Below are 25,083 nucleotides of genomic sequence, written 5' to 3'. Positions count from 1 at the left end.
AGGGGTGTCCCCTCCCTGCTTCCTCTTGGAGGCCTCCCTTCTTAAATCCCCCTCCTTCTCCCTTCTTTGCCCAGGATGGAGATTAGGAAAAGGAGTGAGTGAGCAAATCCCTGGAGTGTTCAGCAGATCTCGTGCCTTTGGCATGATTTCATTTGGAAGTGTTGATTTTATAGGTGAGAATTAGAACAAAAATACTAAGTGTATGATCAGAACTCAAATGTGGTCTCAGCAGAAGGGGAGGAGGGGAAATATGGACAAGGAGAAAGGGGAAAAGGAAGGAAATGGATGAGCCATGAAGAAAAGAGCCCCTGTTCCTGCAGAGTGGGCGTGGCAAATGTACCATCTATTGTTGCACGTGAGCCACGGTTTTAGGGAAGGACTCTGGGCTGAGAATTGTGACTTGTCCAAGGACCTACAGTGGTGGCCCAGAATTTGAACTCCGTGTGTCCCACCACTTGATGGGAAGAGAGAAGAAATAAGACAAGAGAAATGAGGAGGAGGGAGCTGGGAGGAGATAGAGGGGAGAGAAAGAGAGAACAGATAGGAGAGGTGGAGAAGGAAGGAAGAAAGGGGATAGAGAGAATTTGGAGAGAAGAAATAAAGATTCTAGGGAGAGTAAACTTTGAAGTTGCTGTCTGGCCAGCCTTTGCCTGGCCTCTGGTGATGTCCACAGGTGGAGGCAGGGTCAGGTGTTAGCAGTAGCCTCAGTGTCCCTAGTGAGGGACCCCATGTCTTTCCCCCACACTGCCCTTGAACAATGTCAATGCACCAGCTTGGAAGCAAGAGGGGGTTTTAGAGCCTCAGCTGAGCTGTGAGGAGGGGTTGCCTGAGTCCCTGGTGTTCCCAGGTGAAGGAAGATCAGCCTTTCATTCAGGCCGCAAGCATCTACCTAGCACTCACTGGCATAGCCTTGGTACAGGTCCTAGGCTCCCAGAATATTGGAACTAGAAGGAACTTCAAAACTCATGTCTCCTGTCTTTCCAGACTGGACTGTGAACTCCTGAGAGCTGAGGCCTTGGCCTATTTGTTTCTTAATCCCAAGCATCCAGCACAGAACCTTCTACCTAGTAAATGCTTAGTAGCAATTGGATAGGATGGATGGTTGCATGGATGAATGGATTGATAGATGGACGGATGGATGGCAGATGGAGGGTTGGATAGAAGATGGATAAATAGGTGGATAGATGAAGAGATTGTTAGATGGATGACTACTTTGATGGACAGAAAGATGACTGACTGGATGGGTAATGGACAGATAGATGAGTGGAAGGATGGAAGGATGACTGGATACAAGTGAATGGATAGGTGGATAAATGGAAAGATAAATGCATGAGTGAATGAATATAGCGCAACTAATCAATTATCCAAAGAAAGAGAGAGTCACAGTAAATAGTTTCCACTGGTCAATAAAGTTGGGGTTGGGGGAGTTCAGCTGGCACAGTTCCTAGCAAATGCGAGTAGTGGGGAAGGGGCTGAAAGAGCGGAATGGGCTTGACCAGCTCCTAAAGGTCAAAGTCCTAGGTCAACCCAAGAGGATTCCTGAGAGCCGCAGCAAGGGCAGGGCCCCTGTGAGCAGAGAGATCAAGAATTGGTAGTGACATGGGCCATCACATTTGGCTAATTTCTTTAGCAAAATGAGGACAGTGGCCAAGGGTCAGAGCACAGGCAGGACCAGAGGTGGGCATGAGATGATGGAGCCCAGGACAGGTGTGGAAGCTCAGGAAGAACAAGGTCACTGGTTGCTTCCTAGGCTGGGAAGGAGGCAGCTGGAGCCGGTGGGGGCTAGAGACCTCAGTGTGGGTAATGCCTGGGCTCAGTGGGAGAGAGGACAGGTGAAGGCACTGCCCATCCTTCTCCACTGGGTACAGGGAGCCCAAGAAGGAGTGCCAGAGACCACAGCTGGCTCCGTCGCTGCCTGGTAAGGGGTTGAGTAACTGTCACCAGCCATCGGGGAGCGAACACCCCTGAAACTCGAGGCTGCCTTATACGGAACTCCTCCAGCCAGTCAGGGCTGGACACTTCACACACAGTTAGCCCTCACGGCTACCCTGTGTGCCAGGCACTGCCACCCCCAAACTGATGGTCGGGGGCAGGTCACACAACTAGGAAGTCGAGAAGGGCTATGGCCCCAAGTCCACACTCTTCTTGCTTTATGAAGTCTCATCATGACACGAATCCACAGAGTCCTGTGGGCAGCCGCAGGTCCCTCCCGGAGCCTCGTGCCAGGGGAGCCATCTGGGAAAGAGAAGAGCAGTGTCCAGCTTGCTGCGGAAAGGGACAGGGTAGGCCAGGGCTCTCGGGGTCACAGGCTGTCCCCGCTCCACCTCAGGCTGACACTTCTGCCTGAGTCAGGACGAGGATAGGCGGGGTCACTGGCCCTGCTAGCCCTGCCCAGCACCTTATTTCACCTAGGAGTCAGGTGCTGCATGCTCCAGGACCCCAGCTAATAAACCAGACATCCATGCTGTGTGTGCAAGAAAAGCACAAGGCCCCAGCCCTGGCCACACGAGCCAGCGCGCCTTTCAGTTTCGCCCGCGCTGGCTAACGGCCGACAGGTGCCCGCCACGCTCCCGGGTGCTGCGCTTCTAAGTGAGCTCCACGGCGGAATCTGGTTAACATGGGGCTGATCTCAGCTTCACCATTGACCGACTGGGTGACCAAGGATGTGTTTCTCACCCTCTCAGAGCCTCAGTTTTGCTCAGCTGTATAACCATACATAATAATGATGTAATAATGATGACCCATCCCTTTGGCAGTTGCTACGAGGATGAAAGGAGGTCTGTGCCCAGCACGATGCCTGCTACTCTCAGTCCTTCCCTGGAAACACCACCAGTACAGGGGCGGCGTCACACCCCACCCACCAAAATGCAATGCAGAGCAAAGTCACTGCAACCACGGAAGGTCAAACAGGGCTGTGTGCCCAGGGAGGAAAGCAGGATTACTTTTGACCAAGGTGCACGTGGGGCAGAGGGGGTTAGAGAGAGCTGGACCCTGGAGAAGCAGGACTTTGACAGAAGAGAAGGGGTCCAGGATGAGGGCAAAGGCACAGGTCTGGAAGGCGTATGTCTTAGCTCGGGCCACTATAACAACATACTACAGACCGGCTGGCTTAGAAACAACAGAAACGTATTGCTGAGATCAGGGAAAGTCAGATCAGGGTACCAGCACGGCTGGGTACCTCTGTGTCCTCACACAGTGGACGGGGTTAGGGTCTCTCCAGAGTCCCTTGCATAAAGCACCAATCCCATTCATAAGGATTCCATCCTCATGACGTAATCACCTCCCAAAGGCCCACCTCTTAATACCATCCCCTTTGGGGGTTAGGGTTTCAACATAGGAATTTTAGGCAACATGAACATTCAGGCCATAGCACAGTTCATATATTGTGGTTGGAAAATGGAGGTGTCTGATGTGGCTGGAGCCTGGGGTGGTGGCCAGGGAGGGGAGGGGGCAGGAGAGGGCCTACGGAGGGAGGTTGGGAGCAGAGAGAGAAAGCTTGAGATGCCAGGGTGAGCAGCTGCACTTTGAACTGAGGCCTGTGCTTTTCAAGCCATCTGAACATAAGCTGAGACACCAGGCACACAGTGTGTGAGATGCCACATGCCCCGGGGGAGCGAGGGAGGGGAATCAGTGAGGCCAAAGGGTCAGAGCCAGCTTTGTGGGGGGGGGGGAGGCCACGCCAGCTGGATAAGTGCTGGAATGTGATTCCTCAGAGAGAAGGGGAGCACCCAGGGGAGGGGTGTGAAGAGAACGGGCACCAGGCTTGGGGGCACAGGGAAGGAGGGGATAGCTCAGGCTTCTGATCCAGAGAGAAGGAGATTAAGTCTCCAGACCAGTGAGGACCTAAGCTCTTGCTCTGGCTGCCAGTCCAGCCGCCTCAGAAGCAACAGCTCAGAGCCCTACTTTGCCCCGCAGGTCTCTACTCCTCCCCAGCCTCAGGGCCAAGGATCTGGCCAGGGAGCCAACAAGCCCCCAATCCGGGCCTAGTCCCTCCTGGAGAAAGGCACACTGAGGCCCGAGGGGCAGCGCCTTGCCCAGGTCACACAGGGAGTCCAAGTCACAGGCAGGGCGGAAACCCAGGTCTTCTGACTCCCAGCCAGTGCTCCGAGCGACGTACCAACAGCTGTAGCTTTACGGTGAGGAAACTGAAGCTCGGAGCCGTGAATGGCTCAGATCAAACACTTAACATTACATCTCAGTGTCCTCTCTGTGCAAAGCCCACGTGGCACCTGAACCAGGTCCTGGGAAGGTGGGATGTCCAGGCAGTGGAGCCTGCAGCTCCCGAGGTGGGTGAGGCGGCCTGTCAGCCTGCCAGGCTGTTCTGACCCACCTTCCTGCTTCCATCAAAGTACCTTGAGGGCAGGCACTGAGACACCCTCCCTCGATCCACTCAGGCCCAAATGGTCAACTTAAGGTTAGGAGGTCAGCAAACCTGTGTGCCCGGCACTGTGCTACACACCGGGCCTGGGGAGGGAACCAACCCGATGGAGCCCAGAGAAGCTGCTCGCAATGGATCTGGCCCGTCTCCTGGAAGTGCCTGTGCATCCACTCCCACCCCTCTTCTAGTCTCAGAACATTCAGAGAACACTGAAAGGATCTAGCGAGACTCCACCCCCACTCCCAGGTCCTTTCCCATATCCCTCAGCCCTTGAAAAGTCTCCAGTGATATCCATCCCCCGTGTCCCCCAGAGTGTGAGGAGGTCCCCAGAAGTCTAACCCATCCCTCCAGGGATCCAACAGAACATACCCAAAGCCCTTTCCCCAGGGCTCCAGTGCTGAGGAAGGGGTGGGGGCCGTAACTCTCCTGGCATCTGGCAGAATCCGGTTCTTTCTGCCACTGGGTGATGTCACCTATTGTTGAAGGGCTGTGCTTTTTATAGCTTCTGCGGCAGCTAGGGAGGGCGGCTGGCAGGCGGCAGGGAAGGGCGCTATGAGTTTCCTCCTGCTCTCAGCCCTTCTCCAGCAGCCATAGAGAGAGAGGTTTGTGACATCTCAAGGAGAGGAGAGAGTGATCCCAGGAGAGAGAGGGAGAAGGGAGAGGGAGGCAGGCCCCTCTCCATGTTGGGCCGAGCACAGCATCTTTCCTTTGCCTTCTGTTCTTTTGTTCTTCTATCCAGTGGCTGCCCTCACCCACCCCACCCTCAGAGATGATGACCCGTCCGGAGGAGTTAGAGGTGGGAGGGGGCAGGAGGTCAGCCTTGCTGGAAGCAGCCAGAAGCCACCCACCACCCTGCCCTCCGACACACTTGAGAGCCATTACATCTTGGAGTTGGAAGGGAACAACACACTCATTTTAGAGATGGAAGGACAGTAGCCCCAAGAGGCCTCACCAACATACCTGGTAGCTGTAGTCAAATTGACAGTGTGATTCACTTGTTAAGCAGCCAGGCTCAGGAGGCCACAGGCCTAGGTTCAAATCCTGACTCGGTCACTTCCCAGATGTGTGACCTTGGACCTGTTTCTTTACCTCTCTGGGTACCGGTTGCCCTGCTGTAAAATGGAGACCATACTGGGTTCACCATGAGAACTAAATGAATGTAAAAGTGTTTCTTAGCTACTAAAAACTCCATAAACATTAACTGCTACTTTCTTAGCCATAAGTGGGGACCAAAAAGTTTAACTACCTTGCCCTCGTGCAGGGTGGCTAGAGGGCTGGGAGTCAGTCCCCCAGTGTGCACTCTTTCTATTACATCTCATTCTTTGCTCGTTGAGCACCCCAAAATAGGCCTTGTGTCACTGGTTTCCAAAAAGGACTAAGCTGAATGCTAAGCCTCAAAATTCAGGAAAGAAATCCTCCACCAGGTCCCCCTTCCAAATCAGGACAAAAGGGATGCTTTCCCATCTATCCAGCTCACCACCAGCCAGAGTAAGGGTGAGCCCACTCGCCTCAGCTCAGGGGTGATTCACTGCTGAACCTGCTGCTGGTAGGAAGGCTCTGGGCTTCTCAGGTTCTTCCAGTGATTCATTCATTCAACAAATATGTCTTGGATGCCTATTATGTGCCAGGCACTGTTTCTCACCAAAAGACCCTACCCCTGTATGGAGGAGCTGACCATCCAGTGGGAGGCCTGGCAGGTTATCTGTGCCCAAAGAAGGGTGATTTCTAGATATAGGGGGCCAGAGAGCTGTATTAGTTTCCTTGAATAGAGGAGCAGAAGGACAGACCATGTCCTGTCCAGGTTGTCAGATTCCAGCCAGGGAAAAGGAAGGGATTGGGCAGGGGCAGGGGTGCAGAAGAGAGGAACAGGGAGCTTAGTTTGCCTGATTCCAAGCCTGAGTTTGAATCCCAGCTTCTCCCTTCCTAGCTGTGCGACCTGGGCAAGTTTCCTAACTTCTCTGTGCCTCATTTCCTTATTTTTTAAAGAAGAATCATTAATAATAATAATAATAATAATAATAATTAGCATATATCCTTCCATGTGTCCAGCTCCACATTTACCATTTTATTTAATCCTCTAACAACCACCTCGCAGGACTCTCAGCGGTAGATGCTCAAGCATGCTTCCTTCTGGGCCCTCAGATGGCCTCCCTCACCTCCCTGGGTTTGAAGTGATTTGTTCTTCACATTGGGAAACAGTTAGGTGGTCAGAAGATATCGACATTCAGGTAGACTTTGAGATTCTACCTCTTGTTTAGATGAATGACAATAAACTCAGTTTCTAGTAGTAGTAAACAAAATAATTGGTAAGAAATGGGGGTTCGGGTGGGGGGAGTTCCAGGAGCCCTCTGGCTCTGGGCAAGACCCTCACTGCTTCTCTTTTTTCGCTGCAGAAGACCTGCGAGTTGTTGTGACCTGGGCTCAGGCACTGTATCTGTAGAGTGGTTGGATGGAAATCCTAGCACCAAGGTCTGTGTTGTCGCTCAGCTAAATTGGATGCTTCCCGAGGGCTGAAACCATATCTTGTACTTTCCTTTTCCTCCTGACGCTACTCCAAACAGAGTTGTTTTTTAAGTAAACACGAAGTACTTGGAATCTGTATCTTCTCCCAGCTACTTAGGACCACTGTGAACTCCAGCTCCTCCTCTGAGCTCCTATACCCCAGATATAGATAATAAGTACTGTCTGTTTGCTGTAGCTGTATAACAAGCAGATTCCCTAAATGGAGCATTCTTTCTCTTAGGAACAGCGTTGTGAGAGGAGCTGAGTATGTCCTCACTAGGCCCTGGCCCTAAGTCACCAGCAGCCATGACTCTCAATGTGTCAAAAGCAGAAACTCTGCCAGATACCTTCATAACCACATAATAATTTTACAGAGGAAATGTATACTGCATTCTACAAAATGGAGACAAACTTTATACCACATACACAAGGGTAACAAAGTACACATAAAAAATATAAATCACGTCTTAAATTTGACCTATATAAAACTTGTATATAATCCTTAATAATAAGCAAGCATTGTTTATATTAAGTGCTTAGTAATCTGCTTGGTAGGACCTATATTTTATCTTTATTTAATCTTTATAGCAACTATAATTCTAGGTTCCATTATTCTTACAGGTGAAAAGACTAAGGCTCAGAGAGGCTAAGTAACTTGGCCGAAGTCTCACAGCCAGTTAAGTTCAGAGCCTGGATTTGAATGGAGCTTGTCAGACCACAAAGATCTCCCTTTGTTGTCCAACTGCTCCCTCCCCCATGCATAGAGACACTGGTTTTGTAACTTCATTAACCATCCTTATCAGCTGCCTTGCCTTAGCTTTGTCTGCACATGTCTGCTGTATCCCCCACAAGACTGAGCTACTTGAAACCAAGGACCATCCCCCAGTGTTTAACGTCTGTGACACAGGGTGGGGCTGAGCATGTTTTGTTGGATGAATGTAGCTGAGATAAACAGAGCTCTGAGCCAGGGACCTATGTAGGAGACAGTCCTAGGCACAGGGGGCTTGCTGGAGAGAGTGTTTTTGCCACTTTCCCCCTCCCCTTCCTTCCAGAAATCCGGTTTGGCAGACCCTACTGGGTTTCCTGTTGAATTGAAGTAACCTCCCAGAGCAACCTCTGGGCAGATCCACAGTGCTCCTCCCACGCCTATCCACTCTTTGCCTCTAACAAAGCCTTTGAATACTAAGGGATTGGAATTCCTTTTCCAGTTACTTGGGCCCACTGTGAACTTCAGCTCCTCCTCTGAGCTCCTGCAGCATATGGTGCCAACTGTTAGCTGTAGCGGTGGATCAAACAGAGTTAGTCTCTTCCCCCAGGGATACATTCAATGATGTCAACAGCAGAGAAGTTTGGAAGATTAACTTGTACTGTCTCGATGTGATGTGCGTATGAGAAAACCAGGGCCCAGGGAGGGAAGTGGCTGGCATATAAGGCAGAAAGCCTGTCTCCCTCTCTGTGGGACATTTTTCATCCAGGTCCCCCAAGCCTTGCCTGGGACCCTACTCCAGCAGTTATTGGTGAAAAAGCTCTTAGCTTCTCCCTTGCAGCCCTTCACCCCACAGGACGCAGATCCAGTCCAGAGGCTGAGCCTGAGCACAGACATGACCTGCCCTCCCCAACCCTTAGCTTAGCCCCTAAGTTACTAGGCAGAACTGTCACCCCAACAAATCAACTCATGTGGCTGGAAAGCCTCAGATTCACAACTCTGAAGCCCAGTTTAGTTTAACGCACACACCTCTGAAAGGTACACACATCTCAATTCATCATTTGGACGAGAGGCCTGAGCCTCAGACACGTTAACTGGCTTGTCCAAGGTCTTCCTACTAGTCAGTGGGATTAGAGCCTGGGTGGACCCTCCCTTCACAGCTTCTCCCATCTCTCTACCCTCATGTCATGCAACCCAGCGATGCCTCAGTTAGCTGGCTGCTCAGTAGTTAAGCTGTTCTGGGAAAGAGTTTTTTCTGAAATTCTACCCAAGCAATGCTTTTTGGACCTCAGTGACCCACGCGGCCTCTGGTCTCCTCTGCCACCTGCTCCACACCAGCCAGGCTGACCCACCTGCAATTTCCCTACCCACTGTGTCCAAACCACAGATGCTGATCACTTTTCTGTCTCCCCACATCCCCAACCTATCTTTTCAAACACGGGTTAACATCCCCTCTTTTAACCCTGCTTCTCCCAGACCCTCTCACCCCATCACCCCCAAAACTGGATTTGAAGCTCCCCAGTTCTGTGCTCCCGTGGGTGCTCTGCTGTGTGGGCCCCCTGTGCTGGTCAAGGGCAGGCATGAGGTGAACTCCATGCCCGTCCCATTGGCCAGCAAGGGTCTGGCTCATAAGCGGTGTATATGGAAGGGATGACACTCAACTCTCTGTTTCAAAGATTGTCCTCAAAGGTCAGAGGCGACTCTCCTGCCTCAGGTGACACTTAGGCGCTGAATGAGTTGGCATTCATGTGTATACATGCTTGTCCATGCTTCTCAAGAGACAGTCTGACTTATCTACAGATGGGATCCTCTGCTCCCAAATGCCTCCACACTGGGCCATCATTCTCCCCTTAAAGTCTCACCCCTTCGAGTCTGAAAGCTTCTTAAGCTTCCTACCCAAATGCAAACAAAGGTGGCCAACAATCACAGAAAAAGATGCCCAGTATTTCCAAGACTCAAAGAAATGCAAATCTACACAACGAGATGGCATTTTTGATCCGATGAGCAAAAATCCATTTTTGAAGGTATAGTTTCAGAGACATAGGTGAAGAGGCAGACTACTGGTGAAAACCGAAACAGCTTTGGTGGATAACTTTACGGTCACTAAAATGAAACACTTCTAGGCATGGGTCCTACAGGAATACTCACGCCCATGCACAAACTTGTATTACAGGAGAATGGATTGTTATAGGGGGAAAAAAACGGGCAGAACCCAGATGTCCATTAACAAAAGTTGATTAAATCCATCATGGCACAGTCATACAGCAGATGTCTCTCTAGCCACTTAAAAAGAAAAGGTAACCCATATGTAGGTGTGGAAAGATGCCCACTATCAGTTGTTACAGGAGAAAAGCAAGTTGTAGAAGCACACGTGTAATAGCGTCCCTCTGAGTAAAAAAGCAGGAAATGTGTGTGCGTGTGAAGAGTGGGGGGTGAGGGTTGGTGGTGTTGGGGGGGGTGTGGTGTAGGGGAGTATGGTGTGTGTGCGTGGTGTGTGTGCGTGGTGTGGTGATGTGTGTGTGTAACCCAAGCATCAATCTCCTCTCTTTAAGGGTCACCTTCCTCTCGTACATTTGTGGACAAGAGGAATTGTATCTATTCTTGACTACTGAGTCATCTACCTACAGGTCCCCACTGAACCCTCCCACCATTTCCAGGTCAGACCTCATCCCAGAAGGCCCTCTCACAGGGCCTGTGGAGAAAGGACCATGGGGCCTGCTGGGCGCCATTTATGTCACCTCCCTCTGCCAGGCCCACCACCGTGCAGAGCTATGTAGGGGTACAAGGCTTTGCTGGAGAGCTGCAGCAAACAAAGGAGATGATAATGAGGATAAAAAAGCATTCAGGGGTGGCCAGATGGCTCAGTTGGTTAGAGTGAGAGTTCTGAACAGCAGGGTTGCCGGTTCGATTCCCGCATGGGCCAGTGAGCTGTGCCCTCCACAACTAGACTGAAGACAACAAGCTGCCGCTGAGCTTCCGGAGGCACAGCCGGATGGCTCAGTTGGTTGGAGTGCAAGCTCTCAACAACAGGGTTGCCGGTTCAATTCCCGCATAGGATGGTGGGCTGCACCCCCTGCAACTAAAGATTGAAAATGGCAACTGGACTTGGAGCTGAGCTGCGCCCTCCACAACTAGATTGAAGGACCACGACTTGGAGCTGATGGGCCCTGGAGAAACACACTGTTCCCCAGTATTCCCCAATAAAAAAGTTAAAAAACAAAAAACAAACATTCAGGGCTGGCCCAGTGGCTCAGGTGGTTGGAACGCCGTGCTCCTAACGCCGAGGTCGCCAGTTCGATTCCCACACGGGCCAGTGAGCTGCATCCTCTACAGCTAAGATTGTGAACAACAGCTCTCCCTGGAGCTGGGCTACCGTGAGCAGCTGGAGGTTGGCGTGAGCTGCCGTGAGCTGCTGTGTGCTGCTGTGGGCTACCATGTGCTGCCATGAGTGGCTAGTGGCCAGTGTGAGTGGCCGGCAGCTGCTGTGAGCTACTGTAAGTGACCGACCTATAACTGGCGACCGACTGCCTCAGCTGGGGGCAGCGCAAGGCTCATAATACCAGCATGGGCCAGTGTCATGCAGGGTGTCATGCGGGGTCTCTGGTCCTGCTCCCCATATAAGAATGCAGGATATGGTGAGGCCAAAAAGAAACACCCATGGAGCCATAGATAGGGGAGTCATACCACTATATTTTCTCTGGCGGCAGGGCGAGACACACGAAGTAGGAGACACACGATCCGCAATCCGCCGTCCACTTCTCTGTCTGCCAGCAAACCAATCAACAACACAGCCACGGCAGTTATATCAGTGGCTAATTGGATAACTGGTTGCAGCTGATGGCCAATTATTACCCAAGCCAGCACCTTTCCATGTGAGGCCGAGAGCCTGGAAACTGCTCTCCTGGGACTCTGTCCCCACAGCCAGGGAGCTGTGTCCTAGACTGAGAAACAATGGCTTGAACTGGAGAGGGGGTGAGAGGCAGAAGAAAGAGGGGGGAAAAAAACAACATTCAACTGCCCCCTAATTATAAACTTTTTCTCGAATGTGTTTTTGAAACTGAGAATGTTGTACCTAAGGGTGACCCCAATCCTTGATTGAACCTGCCCTTCTCACCGGGAAGTCCCTGTATCTGCATGTGTAGAGCTGTGTCTGCTGGGGAACACATGTATGGGAAATACTCATTCTAAATCACCAAGAAGAAAAACCTGCCAAGGGAATTCCCTTTGGAGCAACCCCAGTTCCAAGCTTTGCTCCCCTCTCCTTGAGACTGCCTATAATTGGCTTTTTTTTAACATGCTTTCTGTGTTTATTCATAACCTTCAGAATTAGAATGGAATGGCCAATGTTCCAAACTGATACGGTATATTAAATGGTTCCCCTTCTGCTGGCCGTTTAGAATGTTTCCAAATTTTCTGTATAGATGATGTTATCGTGATCATCTTCATGCATAGAAATTTTTGTTTATATTGAATTTTAAGAGTGAAATTACTGAGGCAAAGAATATAATATAAATGTCTTTATGGTTTCTACTAAAGGTGGCCAAATTGCTCCAAAAGAATGACTCTGATGTATAATACTACCAACACCAATTGAACCTACAAGTTCCAGTACAACCTTGCCAACACTGGCTTTTTTTTTTCCAGTTGGCTATTTTAGAAGATTATAAATGGTATCCCAAAGCTGTTTTTCCTGTTTGTCTCCTTACTAGCAAGGGTGGAATTCAGATTTTCAAAAAGTTTGTTTAAAGGTGTCCCAAGTTATAATCACGTGTGCTCTTTCCTCTCTACCAGTTAGATCACAATAAATAGCATTAATGATGATAATAACAACAATTAGAACAAGAATTAGAATTCCTTAGGTTTTTAGAGCCCTTCACAGTTTACCAACTTTTACAAGCCGTATCTCCTTTTATTCTGCCGATAGGCAAGTCCAGGCAAAGATTTTATTCCCCCATCTACAGATGAAACAGTTGAAACTCTGCAGAGACTGTTGTCTTGAGAAACAAGTGCACCAGGGCTGATGTAAATAATCAAGGGGATTATTCAAAAATTTCAGAAAAATTGCCCAGTTTCTCTCTCTCTGGGGCCACATGGTCTCTTCTCTGCTTCTCTGGGAGTCCCATCCTCCTCTCTGCAGATCATTTTTTTCTGTTTCTCTATCAGCATCCAGGAAGTGGCAGCTGCATCCAGGCTCTGCCCATCCTTTCAGCTCAGACTCCCAACATTTAATCAATCTCTGCCCCTTAGTTCATCGTCTCTCAGGGAGACTGGGCCTCCCGGCCTCCCAGATGGGTTTCCATCCTGGGTAGGAGCCAGAGTTGAGGATAAGGCCATATGATACAAACAGAGGAGCTGAGGCTGAAGGCAGATGTCTCAGGAGGGTGTGGGACGGTAAGCAGAGATAGGCTTTTCAATACAACACTGTCTCAGAGTTGATCAATGAGTGGACCTCTGGGTCTGACTAGACCATAACAATATGAGCATGCCAGTAATATTATAATAGTTGCCGAAGTTTGCAGAGACTTCTTGGAGCAAACCGTGCCAAAGGCAGAGAGGAGACGGCCTCTTTCCTCTCTAAAAACCCTGGAACCTCCCCTCGGCCTCAGTCGGGCTCTGCCCACCTGCCTAGCCAGGAGGCTCCTCACCAAGCAAGTCTCAGAAAGCCTGGTGTCTGAGGAAGAGGCCACCAGAGCCTCCTCCCGGCGCTGCACATCCAGCCGAGGCCCCCACCCCCTCTGCAGGTGCGGCTCTGGGAGATCCCCGAGGGTGGGCTGAAGCGGAACATGATGGAGGCGCTCCTGGAGCTGCATGGGCACAGCCGGCGTGTAGGGCTGGTCGAGTGGCACCCCACCACCAACAACATCCTGTTCAGTGCCGGCTACGACTACAAGGTGGGTAGCCCGGTGGGCAGTGGAAGCAGAGAGGGAGAGAGAAGGGTATCTTTGGGAAAACACTGTTAATTTCCTGAGCATGTTAACCAATATCATCTCATTCATTCATTCATTCCATACACTGAGCATCTTCTTTGTACCCCATCATTCCCGAGGTCCACAGAGGCTAGAGGCATCTGTACTACTTTCTCTGGCACCGATGGACTGGAGGTGAATGCCCACTCTGTGCCCACACTCTTCTGATAGGAAAAAGGAGCAACCAAAGCTGCTGGAGGAAGAGTCCCAACCCCTCCCCAAGGCATGACCTCAAAAGAGGTGTGCCAGCCACTGGAACCTGGCAAAGAACATTTATCTTTCTTAATAGTAGCAGAAACTGAACCCAGGCTGGGACTGGGGTCTGCCCAAGGACAGTCGTGGATTTGTGTGACAGGGACGCATCAGCTGTTGATACAGAACTCAACAAGACCATCCTGCATCCCAGTACATCCCGAACGTGCACTGGGCATCTCTCCCAGGACCATCAGGTGTGGACCGGGGACAGGTGCCCCATGACAGCAGCAGTAGGGCTGACCCCACCTCCTGCATATCTGCCCCTCAGATCCTCATCTGGAACCTGGATGTGGGTGAGCCTGTAAAGATGATCGACTGCCACTCGGACGTGATCCTCTGCATGTCCTTCAACACTGACGGCAGCCTGCTTACCACCACGTGCAAGGACAAGAAGCTGCGTGTGATCGAGCCCCGCTCTGGCCGCGTTCTGCAGGTGAAGCCCCACTTTTCTGAGGGGAAGGGGAGGTATAGGGGCTTGGGACTCAGCTTTCAGCCAGGCCTGTGGAAAGCCTGTGCCAACTCCCCTCTCTCATGCATCTGGCCTGCACTTCTGTTGAACAGCCCACCTGTTCTGGGCTCTTCTCGGCTCATAGGAACCCTGCCTTGTTCTTGGTGGAGAGGGGCTTTGACACCCTTTCTCAACTACTGCACCCCTTCCCCAGATGGGATTCTTCTGGCCTGCTCTGGGGACAGAGCTGGTGACATTCTTCAGCACATGAACCCCTGAGTGTTGACTGGGCACAGGAGGAAGGGATTTGGACTCACTGCCCAGCCCCCTGCAGGAGACAAGACTGGCAGAAATGGCTCAGGGTACCAGCCTCAGGGACAGCTCCATGTGGGGAGGCTGATGGCGAGCTTAGCTCCAGTTTTGGTCTTTGAGTCTCCTGGGTCTTGACTCTGAAGAAGGAATTAGATGTCATTTGGGAGTAAAAAAAATTAACACTTTTTGAGCACCTACTGCATGCCAGTCACTAGATGGGAATGGAAATTTTGGATGAAATTTGAGATTTACTTCCTACATAAGAAAGGATTGGTGGTGACCTTGTAGTGTTTATCTAGGCAGAGTCCAATATTGTGAGGCCGGAAAGTCATCTACTACTTGCTACTACAAATAATAATACTTACCCTAGTTATTAGCACCATTATTATTAACCGACATTTACTTAGAGCTCATTGGGTGGCACGCACTAGGCCACGGGCTCCACATCGTTGCCTCATTTAATCCTTGACAGTTCTCTGAGGTTGGTACCGTTACTCTTCCCATTTCACACATGGGAAGACTGATCCATGGAGAGGGTCAGAGACTTGAATCTCATAGTCACAGAAGAGCTAGAACTCAAACCCAGCCAGATGGACCCCCAGAGCCCATGCTGAGCAGAAAAGGTGTTAGAGAGCAGAGAACCCAACCTCCACCTCACAGCTGTGAGGGTGATGGGCTCCTCCCAGGTTACACTTTTTTGCAAAACTTGGAACTAAAATCTAGAGCAAGTAATACCAGCCTGGGTCTTTGCGCTGCTCCACCAGCCTCTGGTTTCTACCTGATGCTGACTCATCCTGGCAGAAGGCCATTGTGCGTTAGGAGGAAAATGAAGTGTCATAAGCCAGAACTCAGGAGAGGAGGCAGAGGACAGCCCGTTGGTAGGAGCCCCTGGTGAAGTGCGTCATCAGTGACCCAGCATGAGTCCCCTGTCCTCCTGACCCTCAGTGATTCCTGCCAGCAGGTATTGTTGTGCGGGTTAAAAGACATGCCCTGCTGAGAGCACTGGCACAGTGCAGGCCCTGCCCGGGCCTGGTCGACATTATCTCCCCCTATCCTGTCCCCCACCCACTCTGGGACATGGCAGAGAGGCCTGGTTTCTGGGCCCACAGCTCCACTGCTCCTCAGCACCTGTATTCTTTCCTGGGGAGTGCTATAACAAATTACCATACACGGGGTGGTTTAACAAGAGAAATGTCTTCTCTCCCAGTTCTGGAAGCCAGAAGCCTGACGTCAAGGTGCTGGCAGGGCCGTGCTCCCTCCGGAAGCTCTAGGGGAGGATCCTCCCTCGCCTCCTCTGGCTTCTGGTGGCTGCTGGCTTCCTGGGCTTCTGGGCACATCACTCCAGTCTCGGCCCCCCCAATCACATCACCTTCTCCTCTCTGTCTGTGGAATACCCCTCTGCCTGTCTCTCATAAATACTCTAGTGATGGCATTTAGGGCCCATTTGTATATCCAGGGGATCCCCCTATCTCAAGGTGCTTAACTTAAAATTACAGCTGCAAAGTCCATTTTTCCAAATTAAAAAAACATTCAGGGCTGGCCTGGTGGCTAAAGTGGTTGGAGCGCCGTGCTCCTAACGCGGAGGTCGCCGGTTCAATTCCCACACGGGCCAGTGAGCTGCGCCCTCTACAGCTAAGATTGTGAACAACAGCTCTCCCGGGAGCTGGGCTGCTGTGAGCAGCCAGAGGTTGGCATGAGCTGCCATGGGCTGCTGTGTGCTGCCATGGGCTACCGTGTGCCCCCATGAGTGGCTGGTGGCCACCATAAGTGGCCGGCAGCCAGCGTGAGTGGCCGGCAGCTGGCGAGAGCTGCCGTGAGCTGCTGTGAGCAGCTGACCGACCTGCGACCGACTGCCTCAGCCGGGGGGAGCGCAAGGCTCATAATACCAGCATGGGCCAGGGAGCTGTGTCCTACACAACTAGACTGGGAAACAATGGCTTGAACCACAATGCGGGGGGCGGGGGGGGGAGGAAGGGGAGGTGGAAGAAAGGGGGAAAAAAACATTCACAGGTTCCAGGGATTAAGACACAGATGTATCTTCCAGGGGCCACCATTCAGCCCGCTACAGGCCCCTGGTGTCCGGGGCCCTGGCTCACCAGCTGTCTCTGTCCCCACCAGGAGGCAAACTGCAAAAACCACAGAGTGAACCGGGTGGTGTTCCTGGGGAACATGAAGAGGCTTCTCACAACAGGGGTCTCCAGGTGGAACACGAGACAGATCGCCCTCTGGGACCAGGTCAGCCGCAGGGAGGCTGAGGGGTTACATAAGTGGGTGGTAGCTCTGGGGGACTTTGCTAGGGTTTGGGACAGTGAGGTGCCGTCCTGCCTGGACATAGGCTGATACCGGCCCCTTCCCTGCAGGAGGACCTATCCATGCCTCTGATCGAGGAGGAAATTGATGGGCTCTCCGGCCTCCTGTTCCCCTTCTACGATGCTGACACCCACATGCTCTACCTGGCTGGAAAGGTAGCAGAGGGTGGAGGAGGGACTGGGGAAGCCTGTGGGAGACCCCTGTCCCCATGGGGCCCCTGCTCCTGCCCGTCCCTGCTAAGAAGAGCTGGCCTAACCTCTTGGGCCTCCACCTGACCCAACCTGGGCCTCACCTTCCTCCCTTGAAACCAACCCTCAACCTGACACTTATTCTTACTGAAGTGTCAATGACTGAGAATTCCTTCCGAGGAGGATTGGAGAGGGTTTTACATTGGGATAGGGATCAAAGCCAGAAGTGTAGAGGACAGTGATTAATAATGAAATTTGAGGCACCTGCCAGATCTCTGACAAATATGGCCTTGTTTATCGGAAAAGCTGTCTACACACACACTACCACCACCACCACTACCGCCCACAGCAAGTGCCCTGTGGCAGGCACACCAGGGGAGCTAGGGGCCAGGTCTCCTTGGTCTTTGACAGCTGCTGAGGCACAGCAGAGGCTGTCTTCAGCAGATCCCTGGACCAAGGCTTGCTCAGCCCTCCCTTCCCCCTCTACCTTTCTCACGTCTCTCTCTCCTTGCCCCCAGGGAGATGGAAACATCCGGTACTATGAGATCAGCACTGAGAAGCCCTACTTGAGTTACCTCATGGAGTTCCGATCCCCAGCCCCGCAGAAAGGCCTAGGTAAGGGGTCCAGAGGCTGCTGTGACGGTTAGGCTGTAGAACGAGAGACTGGACATTTGGCTCATGGGTCACCGTCCCCTGAAATGAAAACTCAGACTCAGAAGGTCACAGCTCATGGACAAGTCAGAATAGAGCCTACAGGGGCTACTCCTGTGAAAGTCACCCTGCCGGTCTTCAGCCGCCTGTCACCGCCCACTTGAGCGGCTCATCATTCCATGGTGTTTGCATCCTCCACCATCTCTGGTCCTCAGCAGCCCACGAGGATATACACAGTTTCTTAATTCCTGTTTACAGATGGGCAGGCTGAAGCCCAATATTCTGACATCAGTGGGAGGTGGTTCAGAAACTAAAGGTCAGAGCAGGATGTAGACCCAGGCCCCTTCCTGAAGACTCTGAGAAGCCAGGACCCCCAGTCTTCAGCAGCAGCTCTATCCTTGCCTGAGAGGACAGGAGGAAGTTCCAAGGTGCCCCATCACTGCATCCCAAGGCTCCTAGTTTCTCAGGCAAATCCGAGAGAGAATTCCAGGATTGACGGAGTGCAGTGAGTCAGGGTGGGGGTGAGAAGTTCTTCACCCCCCACACCCTCCTACCACTAAACGTCTTACAAAAAATTTTCATTCCTATTAACTAACACTGGCAGTGCATACAATTCAGCAATTCCCCCTTTGGGGTCTGAATCACCCAGCGGAAGGAATCTCTTCAGGGGCTCCATTCCCACCTCTCCTTAGAATTTGAGTCTGGCTTATTCTCTCTGAGGATCAGGTATCATGGCCAGGACCTGCAGGCCAGCCTCAGAGACATCAGGATTAGAAGGGCCCAAGAGCCCACCTCAGTGAACAACAGCAAAATGGAGGCCCAGAGCTGTGGCTGAGGTCCTAACGATCATTTCATTGACTTCACCTTCTCCAAGTCTCTGCCATCCCCGCCTCGCTCACTGTCATCACTTCATCAGACATTATAAAAAGCATCCTGGACTTTGGAGTCCAACCTAGGTTGTATTCCGATTCAACTGTATACTTAACTCCTCTGATCTCAGTTTCCTCATCTGTAAAATGGGGATAATCAAAGCTACCTTGCAGGGCTATTGTGAAGCTTATAGACCAAGGGTATAAAGCATGTGTCAGAGCACCTGGTTCATGCTGCTCCTTCATGTTGTTGTCCAACAAACATTTATTGGGCACCAGCTGTGTGTCAGACCTCGGACTAGGTCCAGGGTACAGTGATAAATAAAACACAACATGGCTTCACTCACATTCCACTGAGGGGAGGACAGACAATAAACTAATAACTAAGAAAATATCAGATAGTAGTAAGTTCTAAGCAGAGAATCAAACAGAGTGATAGAACAGGCAGTGACTGGGGGCAATTTTAGATCAGGTGGTTAGGACAAGCCTCTCTGTGGAGGAGACATTTTAAGCTAAGATCTGAAAAGCAGGAAAAGGGAAGAGTAATGCCAGTGGGTGGAACAGTTAGTGCAAAGGCCCTGTGGTAAGAATGAGCCTGGCATGTTTTAGGAACATGCCAGGCTTCTGTAGGGAGAGCAGATTTGGGGAAAATGGATTTTGAAAGGGCAGGAGGGAGGCAGAGAGACCAGTTAGGAAGCCATTGTGGGCCTCTAGGCAAGAGAGGATGGTAACTAGGGGATGGCAAGGGGATGGGGAGAAGAGCATGAATCCAGGAGATGTGTAGTAAGCAGGTGAGCAGGACTTGGGGAGGAGGGGAGGCAGAGGGAGGAACCAGGGGTAACCTTTCTCCTCGTCCTCCTCACCTGTGGCCACTGCTGAGCATTTACCAGGAGCTGGGCACTTGCAAAGTTTCAGAGTGGCCAAGTGACTCGCCCCACGCAGATCACGCAGCTGCTAAGTGGCAGAGCTGGAGCTCAGACCCAAGTGTGCTGGCTCCAAATCCCACTTGAGTGCCATTACACCACTTCCCTCCAGCTCCTGGAATTCCCTTATCTGGAAGAGTGGCCTTTCATTCCAGTTGAAGTGAAGTAGAAACTTAACTCATAGTCACATCATAAAGAAACTAATGTTATTAGATTGGTGCAAAAGTAATTGCGGCTTTTGCAATTATTTTTAACCTTTTAAACCGCAATTACTTTTGCACCCACCTAATATTTGTGCTCCTCTCCGTGCGGAGCAGTTAATGAGCATCTTTGCCTTCAATCCCTGAGCATCTCATGAGGGGCCACGACTGTCCTCCTCTAACCAACCGAGGAACTGAAGATCAGACAGGTAGTGAATTGCCCAAGGACTCCCAGCCAGAAACGGGCAAAGCCAGGATTCAAACTCAGGTCTGTTGGACCCCAAAACACCACATTGCACTGCTCGATCAGTAGGTGATCAGTAGACGTAGCCGTTAGGGACTCAGTGGCTAGTGCACACACACGGACAATTCGTGCCGATGCTCTCGGTCCTGGAAGATTTACGACAGAACAGGATTCCGGCTGCATTTAAACTTCGGGGGTGCATGGGGAAAGGTTCCTTCCTCCTTCTTTCTCTCTGAGCACCAGGGATACAGAAGCTTTGGGAAGCCAGTTCATTTCAGAGGGTGATGGGCTCTGTGGCTTATACAGTGACAATGCTCTGTGACCTTGGGCAAGCCCCTTCTCTTCTGACCCCAAGGAGTCTCATCTAGACAAAGAATGGATTAGATCCCAATATTTCTGCAGCCCCTTCCAGTCCTAAAAGGCCCTAGTTCTAAAGCATGAGACTTGGTGAGGCACGTCTGGCCCATGGGGCTTATTTGAGAACTTACCACCCAGACACAGAACTGACTCAAGAAGCCCCCGCCTTCCCACTGCCCTCTGCATCAGTCATTGCCTCCAAACCTAGTGCCCCTCACCTGGTCCTTTCCCCTGGCCGAGGACATCAGGGAGGAGGGACACTGAGGAGGGGATCCCCGGGACCCCACGGAGCCGCATGTGCCTGTCCACAGGGGTCATGCCCAAGCATGGGCTGGACGTGTCGGCCTGCGAGGTGTTCCGCTTCTACAAGCTGGTGACTCTCAAGGGCCTGATCGAGCCCATCTCCATGATCGTGCCCCGGAGGGTGAGTGGGGATGGGCGGGGCTCCCAAGGGCCCCCTGCCTTGAATCCTAGCTTGCTCGCCACTGACTATAAGCCTGGAGAAACTCAGAAGAAGGAGCCCTTTTCCTGTGGACTGGGGCCTTCAGGCTCCATTTGGGGTGGGGGGGACATTCCAAGATGGGACAGTTTGGCTTGCTAATGAAGTCAGGGTGGGAATTCCAAGTGGGAGACACTGTGAGTGCAAAGGCGTGGAGGCAGGAGAGCAGGTAGCATGGATGGAGATCGGCAAGGAGAAAAGTCTGACTAGAGAGCAGGGGTTTTTCTCAGCAGCCCCCCCCCCACCATCTGTCCCCTCTTCTGCTCCCCCCACTGCAGTCAGATTCCTACCAGGAAGACATTTACCCAATGACACCAGGCACGGAGCCAGCTCTGACCCCTGATGAATGGCTGGGAGGCATCAACCGAGGTAGGTAGAGGAAGGGGTGGGCCTCACAGGAGAGGCTTTAAGTCTGCAGGCTTTGCCTTCCATCTGGCCCACCCCTTTTCTCTTGCATATCCTCCTGTTGGACCTTCCCCTCACACTCAGCCAACTGTCAAGCATGGTGTAAATGAAAGACCATCACTGGACAGTCCATTGATTGTCAATGAGACCGTGTCCCTTGCCTTTCTTAGATCCTGTGCTGATGTCTTTGAAAGAAGGCTATAAGAAGTCATCGAAAATGGTATTTAAGGCTCCCATCAAAGAAAAGAAGAGCGTTGTGGTCAATGGAATAGATTTATTAGAAAATGTTCCACCCAGGACAGAGAATGAGGTAAGGAATGTAAGTTACTACCTTGACAGGCCCTGGAAGAGCGAGCCCTTTACATTTCAATTCTGGGCTTCAGGCCTTTAAGCCAGCTCCATTCGGAGGCCTTTTTCTTTCTGTGACAAATACCATAAGTAGCCTGCTGTTGGCTTCTGTTGCCTCTGACTCTAATAGAGGCTGGGGTATCATAGGGATATTGATGCCCCTCCCCCAACCCTCAAATTGACTAACCCACACAGTTACATGCCTCATGAATCCATTCCAGAATGTCGCTGTCATTTGGTGCTACAGGAGATAAAAATTCCTGACTCACAGGGAAAAGCCAGCCTCGTGCATTACAGCACTGCCTTCCTCCCTGGTGGGTCTGACAATTTCCTGTTTCTGTGGAAGAGGTTGAGTGTTTATGGAAATACTCTTTGTACCATTTGGAATGGGTGCAGCTCACTCAGGAGCCACCATGGCTGGGCTTTGTCCATGTCCCCGAAGCCTTCTCCTTCCAATCACACCCTCAGTATTTGGTGCCTATACAGTTCAGCTCAGCTGGGACTCACAGAAAGCCTACCGTGTGCCAGGCACTTGGCTTGACGCAGCTGAAGTAGAGATGGCTGCGTGGACACACCTGCATTTGAATCCTGGCTCTCCTACTTCCTGGCTGTGCCTGAACAAGTTTCCTGACCTTTCTAAGTCCATTTCCTCATGGCAAAATGGGGATGTGAAATGCTGTGAGCATTAAAGAGATAATCCCGAAGTGTCTAGCACTCTTCCTGGCTCACAGTAAGTGCTCAAAGAGGCTAACTGTATTAACTATCCATTGCCATGTAACAACATACTCCAAAACTTAGTGACTTAAACCCACAGACATTTATTATCTCATAGTTTCTGTGGGTGCCTATGACTCAAGGTCTCACATGAAGGTGTAAACAGTCAGCCAGGATTGCAGTCACATCTGAAGGCTTATCTACTTCCAAGTTCACACACGTGGTTGCTGGCAGAACTCATTTCCTCACAGGTTGTTGGAGTGAGAGTCTCAGTTCCTCATGGACTAGTGGCCAGAGCCCCCCCACCCCCTTAGGTCCTTGCCATATGGACCTCTCCACAGGGCAACTTACAACATGGCAACTGGCTTCCCTCAGAGTGAGTGGGGAAAAGAGGGTGTCCAGGATGGATGCCACAGTCTTTTTGTAACCTAACCTTGGAAATCACATCCCATCTCTTCTGCCATGTTCTAGTCATTTGAAGCAAATTACTAGGTCCAGTCCACTCTTGAAGGGAGGGGATAACATAAGGGCAGTCTCAGAGGCTTCTTGTCTCATCAACTTACAATTACCACTATTATTCATAAAATTAAGACTGTGAATACAGTCTTAAAGGGGAAATTAACAAGTAAACTGATAATTGTTACAAAATATATTTATGTGCCATTATAGAGGGATGTCAAATTTTTAGGACTGAATGAAATCATGTGATAAATGGAATTTGCTTCAAAATAATCCCTGAGGAAGGTGGTGCAGGAGAAGTGGGCAGGAGTAGATACCAAGAATAGATAGATATCAAAGAGAAGCAGTAACCCATGTCATTTGTTGAAGCTGGTTGATGAATACCTGCAGGTTCATGGTGCAGTTCTTTCTACTTTTGTACACATTTGGTGTTTTCCATTAGAAAAACTTGTTTGCATACCCTGAGAAGGTAAAGGTACCTGAGTTTCTGTGCTAACCCAGAGAGGCCATAACAAGATCCAGAACTCTAGTACCAGGTATGGAGAAGACAGAGTTAAATAGTAGTTAAGTCACATAACATTTAGCTACAGACTTGTCTATATGAATCAGAACTGAAGACCTGGAGGAAATTTTTAAAGGTTCTCTAAGGAGACAAAATAAATGTCACAATCTCCCTACACTCAAGCTTGTGCACTATCCTCATTGGGAATATATTCACTCAGAGCCTGCTAACGCTGGTTGTACCCACAATTTTAATCTTCACAGCAGCTTGGAAGCAGCCAATGAGAAAATGGGGATATAAATAGTAGACACATTGGTCTAAGCGTGGAGAGGCAACTGGTAGCTTGACACAGGAAAAGAGACATATGGCTGCACAACTCTGTAACTTTGCCAAAAATCACTGAACTGTACACTTAAAATGAATGAAATTTATGGTATGTGAATTCCACTTCAATAACGCCTTTTTTAAACCAAAGCTGACAAAAAAATTATGCAAAGAAATTTTGATAATTTGGAAAGCATAGGAGTATGTAAGAACAAATAGCATATCTTCCTCAGAAAAAAACCAGGACTGGTTTATTGGATAATTTTTTTTTAAATGTCATGTAAAGCAGGGAATCATAAAAATGATATATACATTCTTTAAACCATTTATAATTTTTACTTAAAACATATACATTCATTCAAAATATTTTGATGTAAGACCAAGACCATTTTTTTGAGGAACTTCCTGCTTGCGATCTGCTGTGTCTTTCCCAAATAAATCACACTTTAACTCCAATTTCCAGTTTCTTTTACATGGAACAAGAACTTGAAGTCAACTGAAAACAAAACCCTGGTTTTTTTCAGAGTTTTCCCGTCATTTTTTTTTTTTTGTGGTGTACAGTTCTGTAAGTTTTGACAAATGTGTAAACGTTTTGATAGTCATGTAACCGCTATCACACAATCAAGATGTAGAATATTCCCCAATCTTTTGTGGTTCTATTACCCCCATATCAGTCAGCAGCAACATTGTTAGCAAGCATCACCTTTATCAAGCTTTTTCTAAAGCATTCAACTTAGTTTTTATAGAAACAACTGATCTTTTGTACTCATATTTCATCAGTTTATATATTTAATTAAATTTGCAATTATAAGAGCAAATGCAACTCACCAGGAAGTTGGAGGTCAAACCCAACTGTTTGTTGGTAACATTCAACTCAGGTGTGTGCGGTTGGTCCTCCAGGAGCTGCTGCCTTCCAGGGCTCAGCGTCCTGTGGGTATTTCTGTTTTACAGAAGTGCTGTCAGTCTGTTTTACAGAAGAAATGGAGAGACTGGTGACTCCAGGGGGTCAGCTAAGGGAGGGTCTGTCAGATACCTGTGCTTTGCCTGTGGCCACACCAGCATGTGAATCACTGCCCAGATCCAAACAAAAAGCTGGATTCCATTCTGTATCCTGAGCCTCCTTAAAAAGAGAATACAAAACATTTTAGAAAGGTTTCCATCCAGAATGGTAACCAAAAGTATTAGGTTTGGACCTCTAAAAGGGTACACTTAGAATGTTTGGAAAACTGGCCTGTGTGGATTCTCCCCTTCGTCAGTGACCCTGAATCAGGCCCGGGACAAGTCTGTCTCTTTTTCCTATCTCAGAGAGGAGAGTAGGAACCATGAGCGGTGTCTGGAGAAGGGAGAGCTGTGGTGACGTCAGTCACCTGGGACACTGAAGTGAGGGGAGCAGTGGAAAGTCTGGGGGAGGAGGACACAGGCTACTATGGGGAGAGCGGGGGTTGGAGTATCCACTCAGAAAATCACCTTCTCACCTGCTCTCTCCTGGCCCGGCCCTCCGTGGCCCCCTCTCTTCCTCCACC

The 25,083-nt window shown here is 50.3% G+C and overlaps 1 protein-coding gene and 1 long non-coding RNA gene across 2 annotated transcripts in view; one reads left to right on the top strand and one right to left on the bottom strand.

The window, feature by feature from the left end:
* Positions 1–25,083, top strand: part of CORO2B (coronin 2B) — a 132,473-nt gene that overhangs the window by 105,387 nt on the left and 2,003 nt on the right. The window contains exons 4-11 of the mRNA XM_033108146.1: positions 13,328–13,477; positions 14,076–14,240; positions 16,686–16,802; positions 16,928–17,032; positions 17,584–17,680; positions 20,621–20,733; positions 21,087–21,177; positions 21,384–21,523. Coding sequence (XP_032964037.1) covers positions 13,328–13,477; positions 14,076–14,240; positions 16,686–16,802; positions 16,928–17,032; positions 17,584–17,680; positions 20,621–20,733; positions 21,087–21,177; positions 21,384–21,523 — 978 coding nt within the window. The remainder of the gene's footprint in view (positions 1–13,327; positions 13,478–14,075; positions 14,241–16,685; positions 16,803–16,927; positions 17,033–17,583; positions 17,681–20,620; positions 20,734–21,086; positions 21,178–21,383; positions 21,524–25,083) is intronic.
* Positions 25–25,070, bottom strand: LOC117023433 (uncharacterized). The gene is made up of 3 exons (XR_004423204.1): positions 24,389–25,070; positions 5,339–5,490; positions 25–2,235 (listed from the first exon to the last, which is right to left on the bottom strand). It is a non-coding gene; the product is annotated as an uncharacterized LOC117023433 (long non-coding RNA).

Source organism: Rhinolophus ferrumequinum, chromosome 6, assembly GCF_004115265.2.
Source record: "Rhinolophus ferrumequinum isolate MPI-CBG mRhiFer1 chromosome 6, mRhiFer1_v1.p, whole genome shotgun sequence".
Classification (NCBI taxonomy): domain Eukaryota; kingdom Metazoa; phylum Chordata; class Mammalia; order Chiroptera; family Rhinolophidae; genus Rhinolophus; species Rhinolophus ferrumequinum.
The sequence above is the reverse complement of the archived record's forward strand: the minus strand, read 5'-3'. Positions and strand labels throughout refer to the sequence as shown.